Source organism: Sesamum indicum, linkage group LG1, assembly GCF_026168435.1.
Source record: "Sesamum indicum cultivar Baizhima isolate 11 linkage group LG1, ASM2616843v1, whole genome shotgun sequence".
Taxonomy (NCBI): domain Eukaryota; kingdom Viridiplantae; phylum Streptophyta; class Magnoliopsida; order Lamiales; family Pedaliaceae; genus Sesamum; species Sesamum indicum.
Window position 1 is genome coordinate 1,389,053 of NC_142657.1, and position 9,539 is coordinate 1,398,591.

A 9,539-nucleotide genomic window follows, 5' to 3' on the forward strand; every position below is an offset into this window, starting at 1 on the left:
AGTGATAGCCACAAATTTCATTCCTGTGTTTTCCATCCTACGCAGTCATCAGTGCTCGTTCTGGGTTGTTACCAGGCAAGTTGCTCTTCTTTTAACACTCAACACCCCGCCCAAATTCATTTTCTCAACTCGAATGTGGTTACTTACAGTCAATGGAGACCTGGAACTTCATTGACAACACTGCAAAGCGCGTACCTGCACAGCAAGGAGTGATTGCTTCGTTGGACGCATCCACTGTGACGGGTATGATTGTTTCTGCTAGTCATGACAAAATTGTCAAGGTATGGAGATGAGGGTGCTGCTTCTCCTTGTGTTTTGATCTTTACTCCAACTTGTCAGCATTTCTGCTGTGGACCTGCCTGATAACACCACCGAGACAAAAAAAATGCAGTGCTATATTCCTCGTGCAAACTTCACAACCAATCTTGCATACTTCTTTCTGCTATTACAGCCTCGTATGTGTCTTGATGGTGTTAACTGGTCCCAGATTATTCACTTCCGATCTGACTTGTAATCCTGCGTGTGTATACTTCTTGTGGTCTAATTTCTTCTGGGGATTTCCATGTTGACCCCAACCTCAAGGGCTGTGATTTGATCAAATCTCGGAAACTGTCTACTATTCCTGGCCTTCGGTTCGTACTTATTTTGTTATAGCATTCAGTAACGTTCTATAATCTAGAATACAATTGGCAAGCAGTAAAGCAGCATTGGCAAGACCAAAGAAAAGCAACAGACCTCGCAGGCCGGTTCAAAACTCAACTTAGATTCAGTAGTAATTGCCAGCACTCAATCACAACTTTCAAGACAATACACCATTATCCTTCTAACTTTCTGCCGCCCCCCCCCCCCCCTTTCTGATTTGGGGGGTGTTTGATGTGGAGACTACAGGAAAAAAAAAATTAGAACAAATGTTACCCAAAACCCTTTGGAAGTATACATAACCTAACAAATGCTTATCATCTCCTCATTCCACGTCCACGACCACGAAAAGCACCTCCAACCCGGCCTCTGCCACCCATAGCACTAGCAGCAGCTTCACCTTGTGCACTCTCGGACTGTATCATAAGCAATCATAGAGTAAGATACATTAATGGATAAGAAAAGAAAACACTTCAACAGAAAGTTAAACATGCAGTTCATAAAATATTCACATCATTCCAACCGCACATCTTGCATCACCTCAGGACAGGTCAAAGGCCATTACAAAAGTCTAGACACATCCAACAATATATTGTCCAGAAGAGAACTGCTGATGAGAATCTTGTATGGACCTTATGTTTTCTTTCATTATAAACATGTAAATCACAATGCACTGTCTCATCTGATGTAGATTATCATGTTCAAACTACACAACATCCAATCCCAAAAGAAAAGTGCATGCATCTAGAAGTAGCTGTTTGAGAAAGCATGACACAACTACTATCATTAAACAGGCATCTTGTGAGCTAATGAGCTAGGAACCAATAAAGTTGGATCCCGAGAGATCAATGCGAATTACCTTGGGGTTCTTTACAGTTTCATCAACGCTTAGGACAAGGCAAGCAGCTTCCGTGGCTGCATTTATGGCATTAATCTGTGATATGAAAGGTTCAAAAACACAGTAAGTATTTGAAGCATTGTACCAGATGATTTAGAGACTCAAGGACTGGAACTTACCTTCACAACTGCAGGCTCCCACACAAAGTTGGCAAATGAATCAGCAATGCCACCAGTGTTGATTTCTACACCATAAGGTGCACCCTCACCTGTTTACAATCTCAAACCCGTCAAAGAAAATGGCATGTCTTACACTAGAGAAGAGACTTGGAAACATCAATAAAAACATCTCAACATCATAAATGATCATCCTGAACAAGCTCCACCAAGCAAGACCATAAAGCAAATTTGCATGTGGCATGTCAAAGAGTTAAGAGACTAACCAGAAGGAAGGGCATGCTTTTGTCTCAGTTTGTTCAACACATCAGTTGCATCAAAACCAGCATTATCACACAGTTGCCGTGGGATTACCTCAAGGGCCTTTGCATAAGAGTTTATAAAGAGCTGTGACTTCCCAGCAATGGTACGTGCATGCTGCCTCAAGTACCGGCTTATCTCCATCTGCAGACACAAAACGTTAAACATCAATGCCATGATTTTATTCAAATGCCCACCATATTATTTAAGGGCAGTAAATAATCCATACATCAATAGCACCACCACCAGCAACTACAGTTGAGTTCTTCAAAGCCCTTCTAACAATCATAATAGCATCATGTAAACTTCGCTCTGCCTCCTCGATGAACTAAAATGATCAAGGACAACAATTACTGGCAAACTCCAATTTCAAACCAGAGAACATTATCATAATAATAAAAAAGAACCTGATCCGCGCCACCACGAAGAACAATTGTGGCAGTCCGACCAGATGGGCATCCACTAAATATATTAAATCGCTCATTGCCAACTTGCCTCTCTTCAAATAGGTCACAAGATCCAAGAACCTTTCAAACAGAAAAATGATGTCAGCAACCAGCTCCAGAGACTATAGACAAATTGAGCAGTAAAATAGTTTAACTTCAGACATACTCATCCAAAAAACAAAGTCCAGAATTTGAGGGGGTGGGAATCTCATTTTGTATTTTGAATCAGCAGGGCAAGAGGCAAGAGAATAACCTCGTCAATTATGTTGTTCACAGTTGTCTGCACTGTTCCACCAGTAGCAGCTGCAACTCGCTGTAGATCTTCTTCAGTAACACGACCAGCACAAAAGATATCACGGTCTGCAAAATACTGCAGGCAAACAAAATCAACGAATAAGCCATCTATTCCATTTTAATGAAAATTTTATGGATAATGCAATAACTTATAGAATAATTATCCTCAAAATACTTACAAGGGATTAGCGAGTTAAATGTTAAAACCAGTACCTGAGTTGCCAGATCACCAATAGCAAGCCGTGACAAAACAACCTTGGCTCCACTCTTTACACATTTATCCAATTTATCATAAATGATATTCCATTCTGCATCTACAATTGACTGGTACTGCAATGGATCTGACAGCCTGTGATATTGAAAGATTTGTCAAGATAAGTATTATCTGAATTTGGTGTGAATCAAACCTTGCAGAAGGTAAACAAATAAAAAGTACTCAAACCTAATCTCAGCATTTTCTTTCTCTGATTTTAACTCCAATTCTATGTTTAGCAAAAGTATCTTGGGATTTACAAATTTCTTTGGTTGTTGCTCAAAACCAGCATATGAGAATGTCTTTTTGAAGGCAACACCATTAACAAGAAAAGAATCCCGCATAGTACCTCCGGGAACCTACAAAAGCAAATTAGCAAATAACTGTTACACAACAAACCTAAAACAGAACCGCGATGCAAGAAATAGTAAAGACAGTGATAAATTAATAACCAGTCCACTATACTGAAATCTTGCACTGTGTACAAGCACTGGCATGTGAAAAAATGAATTATAGAATTCAAAATATTCTGATGCTGGATAATGCTGAAAAATTAAAACACGTAAACTCTGCCATAGTACAACTAGGTTACATGTATATTTCGGGTCCGAAAGATGGTGTAACTACAACTCTAGTAAATTATCCTATGGCAGAAAAATTTTCAAAATAGCAGCCCAAATTAAGACTTCTATTTCAACACACCTCCAAAGTAAGTGGCTACAACATGCATCTCATCTGGGGTATGCCTCCTTAGGTCCAATTAATTAAAATTAGCATACTTAAAGGCAATATACGCAAACGCAGTACAAAAAATCTCTGGGACATAAGCAAAAAGCAGAACTAAACCATACTCAACCAAAGTTACCAATCGAACCCCTCCTAATCAAGCACATAACATCAACGGAATTTATCTTAAACACAAGATTAGGTGTACCTTCTTGATTCCAATCATGTTTAGCCTGTCTTCATTTCCAATGGTAAGGACAGCATCAACCACCATGGTCGCAAAGAACTCCTTCTCACCACCAATGAGCTTTGACGATAGTGTTGTAGCAGCACATTTGGCCAGTAAACTCTTCTTTTCTTCCAAGCTTTTTCCCTCTATGCTAACAGCTAATTCTTTGATCTTCTGAATGGCCTGGTAATTAACAAAACACAAGAAATTCAAGAGAATTTGGAGTTGAACCTACACCCAAATCCCAACTGAACAAAGTAGCCTCCAAATCTTACCAAATAAGAAGCATTCCTGTAACTCCGTATAAGGTTTTGAGGATGAACTCCATCTTCGATAAAAGGCTTCGCTTCCTTCAGGAACTCTCCTGCAAGTAGAACTACAGTAGTGGTTCCATCACCAACCTGCAGAACGACCACAAATAGCAACAGCTTAAGTAGGCATGCCATGAGACAAGAGAGTGAAAAGGTGTAAACTAAGAAATAGATTACAAATAAAATATTAAAAAAATAAATAAGAAGAAGAAGTTCTTCAATGTAAGTGCAAAGCCACAGATCAAAAACATTCATTAGTTACAGCTTTGATGCACAACAAACTATTACATTTCCCCTACACACACTTGCAGAGAACAAGAAAGGGGGAATCTGGATTCTCCTCCCAACTATATGCAAACTCCAGCCCACCAAAACCCCAGACATTCAGCACAAACCGATCCGCACAAATATCACTTGAAAACAATACCCCCAAGAGCATTAAGAGTTTTCACAATCCTAGTTCTCCTCAGTAGAAATGCGACCTAGCATCTATACATTCCACATTTATTGGAGTCAGGACATGATTCCTTTTTCTATATTCCGCCTTATCAAGAGCCATTACAAAACAACAGAAAATCCAAAATCCTTCTTATTTCACTTAACTTTTAGGGAATTGATACATAGTGTATTATTAAAACATGAAGAACCCTAAAAAAGTTATTTAAGTCGATTTACTCAATCATCCGACAATAAGATATAAGTTCAAATGAATTTTTGGAACAAGAGATAGTGTGGAGAAAAATGGAAAGGAGAAGCAAAATAACAATAACAATAATACCTCAGAATCTTGGGACTTTGCAATATCTACAAGAATCTTTGCAGCAGGATGAACAATGTCAAGAAGCTTCATTATAGTGGCACCATCATTAGAGATTGTGGTGTTCCCCTTCTCATCATGGATCAACTTGTCCATGCCTCTTGGACCAAGGGTAGTTCGCACAACATCAGCCACGGCCATGCATGCATTTATGTTGCTAACTAACTGCGGTTTCCCTTGTGACGTATCAGTCCCTTCCTTGAGCAGTATGATCTGGGGTTGCTGTTTTTTTATCATCGCCAAATACAAACAGTTTTTAGTACATCATGTTAACCATAACAGTATAATAAAATGACTTTCCAATACATTCAACACAGTTTTTACAAAGAATCGCATTAAAGAAGAAACGGGAGTAACCAGGCAGAGCTAAATTCACATATTTTCAAATTTTATTTATAATAACAGAACGGTACCACAATGCATCAATCACGTTGGCATCTTGTATCACATCATAGCAGCAATGCCTCAGGACTTGAACTAAACATCGAAACCACAATAATCTGTTGAAATCTATTCTAGGAATTCCTCAAATAAGGAAAACTAGTTCAAATCCGAGGAAACGAAAACAAGGGAAAATAAATTCAAAAAAAAAAACTGAACAGCAGAACAACAGTAAACTAATGAAATCAAAAAAAAAAAAAAAAAAAAAAAAAAAAAACAAATAATCCCATCGAGAAACCAAGAATACAGCACCGCACACTGCGAAGAACCACACATGTATAGAAAGAAAAACAACACACTACTCTACATAAACGAACACACAGACGTGGTAGCTCACCAGCATGGCTGACATTGTTGCTGCGGGTGTTCGTTCGACGAGAGAGCGAGAAAGCAGAGTGTAGAGCGAGAGTAAGAGAACGTTCTAGGTTTATTATAGTTCTTCTTTTTGGGGGGTTTTACGTTTGAAAGTTAAGGGCGTGTTTGGGTTGTAGCGAATAACATAGCACGGTCGCAACAATGAAATGTTCTCGTTTCAAATTCAGACAAAATTGAGGGCTTCATTGCACTTCACTCCCCCAATTTCCACCATTTCAACGTTTTACCCTTCAAAAATCAATTAAGAGCACCCTAACCCCTCAACTTACGTTTATTACAAGACTGCCCCTCAATCCATATTCCAAGCTCGTTTTTGCCCATATTTTGTTTTTATTGTTGTTAAAATAGACTTTATTTATTTTTTGTTAACACCATTAACTTTAGTACAAATATAATAAATGATGGTGAATAATGACGCAAATAATGTCAATTCTATCACTTCACACATTGAATTTCAATTATTAATATTTATATTGCTAGTATATGCAATATTTAAATATTTCTGAATGGCCCAATATTAATTATAATACAAGTACTAGTCCTGCCTTCATTATTGATAATAATATTGCAAAGCTTTTTTATTTGGTTTTTAAATGGCAAAAAACCATCTTATAAGTTCTTATAAATTTTATAATTTTATTTTATTCAAATACTTCATATATTTATTTTTAAATAAAATCTTAATACTTTATGAGTTCTAAATATTTAATAAAATATAGAATTAATTATACTTAGTCCTATTTAAAAATATAAAATTACACTTTCCAAACAAAAAAAGTTTAAAAATTACACTTATACCCCCTTTAAAAATTCATTGTTTACACCTAACCCGTTTTGTTAGTGTTTGGACAAAAAAATTATATAAATCTTTAATTTTACTTCTCATTTAATATTTTTATATAATAACTCTGTGCTTATAAGGGAAAAATGTTCCGATGATAATCTATTATAAGAGAAAAAAATAATAATTTGAAAAAGAAATATAATTTTATATTTTGAAAGAGGAACTAATTATAATTAATGATATATGAATATATAAAGGAAAAATAAGTTTAATCAAATCCTGTTTTAAGTATATTTTAATTTTATTGGATGGGATAAATGAAGAAGAGGCAATAAGCCACCGGAAAGATTGAGACCACAAGTCTACAAGTAAGAGGAGAAATGTGGTATTAGTGGCCCAACAGACTACGTGTCTGCATGCCATTCTCTAGCGCACTATGTCCGCCCTGAGTTTCTCCCCTGTGGCGCTCCGCCCACCGGAGTTGTCCTCAAACCACCGAAGCTCCGCCGTTTCTCTCCCCAGAAGGAGACGCCTTTTGGTTTCTTTCGCCAGCGTCTCGCCGGAAACCTCCACTGCACCTCCGCAAATACCCGAAATCCAGCTAGAATTCCTCGGGGTAATTCGTCTCTCTCTCCCTCTCTCTCTCTCTCTTGATCATTATGCAAAAATAGTTTGTCTCTGAGTTAATTATGAGCTATTACAACCTTAATTTTGACGTTATTACTAGAGCTTTGTAATTCCTTTGAATTTCTCCATTAAATTGACGATTTTTTGGGTGTGATTTTGCTGCTAGTTGATTGTTCTTATTTTTAAAATAAATAAATATTATTTATTTCTTATTACAGCCTAAACCAGGGGATCCAGTGAACAGAGCCACAGCAATAAGTGGAGAGAAACTGCTTAGGAACATAATGCTGGATAACAAGATTGAGCTCTACGCCGCATACGTAAGCAATTTGGACTATATATATATATATATATTCAAAAATAAAAAGAAATATAAATCTTGCTATCTTATTAGTGACAGTTGTTGAATCAAGATTGCTAATAAATGTTTGTCTTCAAGAAATTGTTCATGTATTACTCATAGATAGCACTTGAAATAGTTGATTAGCTCCAACAGTGAGAAGGGTTCGAACCGCCCTCCATTTGTGGTCGTTTCAAAGTAAGATATGATATGTTTGATATCGTCTTATGATTGCCCGTTTTTTGTTTCGGACAGGGTAAGGTAATGAATTGTGGAGGGGGCGGAAGCTGTGGAACTTGTATTGTGGAGGTACGTACTAGAGAACGAGCTTCGATCGTCTACTACTTACCAATGCAAACATGAATGTCATCATAGTAGTGTATATATTATTAAATTTGAATCTTTGTCGATTTTTTACTTACTATTAGCATATGGTTTCTTCTCGTGCAGATCATTGATGGAAAGGATCTCTTGAATGAACGAACAAATACAGAGCTTCGATATCTTAAAAAGGCATGTTCACCTACTACATTGACTCGTTTATAAGTTTAGGGATGTCTGGAGATTTCTTGATATAGCGATGTCCCAAGTTCAATGCCTCATCTCGGACAAATCTCTCAATTCACAAGAATTCTAATTGGTTTTGTCGTGTTGGTTCTTTGACTTGCAGAACCCGGAGTCTTGGAGGTTGGCTTGCCAAACTATAGTTGGAAATAAAGAGAACTTCGGAAAGGTAATTACAAGTTTCTTTTTTGTTATTATTTAGTCAAATGGATTAGAGTTGCTTTCAGTCGTGCCGATTATAATAACTAATATACGTATTATCATACTATTTGTGAGATTTAAACCCATGACCTTATAGTCGTGCAGCCTCAGTTTTGCCAACTAAGTTTAGACCATAAACTGCATTCACTGCAAGTTCAGTGGTCTCACGTTAATGTCTCTTAACTTTGGTGTTTCTTGAATCGGAAGAGAGCAGACCAACATGTTGGACATCGAAACACAATGTAGGTCGAAACGAGGACTTTTGCACGTCCCCTATTGGCATCCGCCGAAATTAAACCCTCGAATCTTGCAAAATACATAGTGATGTCTACTTATCTTAGCTACGAGAATGAATACTTCATTATTACATGAGTACAATGATTGGTATTCATAATTTTATTTGTTCATTTGTTACAGGTGGTTGTCCAAAGGTTGCCCCAATGGAAAAAATGATTAGAAACCGGATAGCGTGCTTAAAAAGGCCGAGAGCTAATGACTCTGAAGATGAGACCGACACTAGCCTGAGTTGCATAATCGTTGTTAGGAAACTAGGTTTAGGTTACACACCAACATTCTTGAATTATTTAAAAAGATTTTAGGTTTACGAGTACGGAAGAAAACAATTCAAGCTTGTTCTTAACGCCTGTGGCAGTCGTCGGACATGATAGTTTAGGTTGAAGCTCGCCTTCTTGCTTAAAAGATGTATTAATTAGTCGATGGTTGGTTGTTTTCGATGAATGTATTGCCACTATTTGGTTACCCGTTCAAAACTCGTGTATTGCTTTGCAATTGTGATTTGGCTGTCCTAGCACAGGCTGGATTTTCTGTTGCAAATTATATTTCATGTCTTACATCGTTCGACATACACAGGACATGTGTATAAAGATGACATTATGTATTTTATTCAGAAAAAGATTTTATACACGTGATATGTGTATGTTGAATGGAGTAGGAGATAAGATACTATTTCCAACAAGAAATCCAATCATGTCTTACATGTTTAAGTCTATAACATATATATATTTTCATAAATTAAGACATGTACCAGGAAAAACGCTTGTCCTAATCTGCAGTTGCATACCTTACTCAGCGAGAGACACAGACAACTGGAGGTGGACAGGGTCCCAGGGAGTGAATGAGTTCGGATAATAGGGAGTTATGTTTCGGCCTTATATGTT

The 9,539-nt window shown here is 37.2% G+C and overlaps 2 protein-coding genes across 2 annotated transcripts; one reads left to right on the forward strand and one right to left on the reverse strand.

The window, feature by feature from the left end:
* Positions 1–721: 721 nt before the first annotated feature.
* On the reverse strand, positions 722–5,967 carry LOC105168401 (T-complex protein 1 subunit eta). Its single transcript, XM_011088508.3, has 13 exons — positions 5,808–5,967; positions 4,991–5,251; positions 4,177–4,302; positions 3,881–4,084; positions 3,136–3,305; positions 2,907–3,042; positions 2,653–2,769; positions 2,361–2,480; positions 2,183–2,281; positions 1,920–2,097; positions 1,657–1,745; positions 1,499–1,573; positions 722–1,055 (listed from the first exon to the last, which is right to left on the reverse strand). The coding sequence occupies exons 1-13, from the start codon at positions 5,820–5,822 to the stop codon at positions 957–959; spliced, it is 1,689 nt and encodes a 562-aa protein (XP_011086810.2). The 5' UTR covers positions 5,823–5,967; the 3' UTR covers positions 722–956.
* Positions 5,968–6,957: 990 nt separating this feature from the next.
* On the forward strand, positions 6,958–9,150 carry LOC105168487 (2Fe-2S ferredoxin-like superfamily protein). The gene is made up of 6 exons (XM_011088628.3): positions 6,958–7,245; positions 7,475–7,576; positions 7,852–7,905; positions 8,047–8,109; positions 8,267–8,329; positions 8,779–9,150. Exons 1-6 carry the CDS (start codon positions 7,066–7,068, stop codon positions 8,812–8,814), a joined length of 498 nt encoding a protein of 165 aa, XP_011086930.2. The 5' UTR covers positions 6,958–7,065; the 3' UTR covers positions 8,815–9,150.
* Positions 9,151–9,539: the final 389 nt, after the last annotated feature.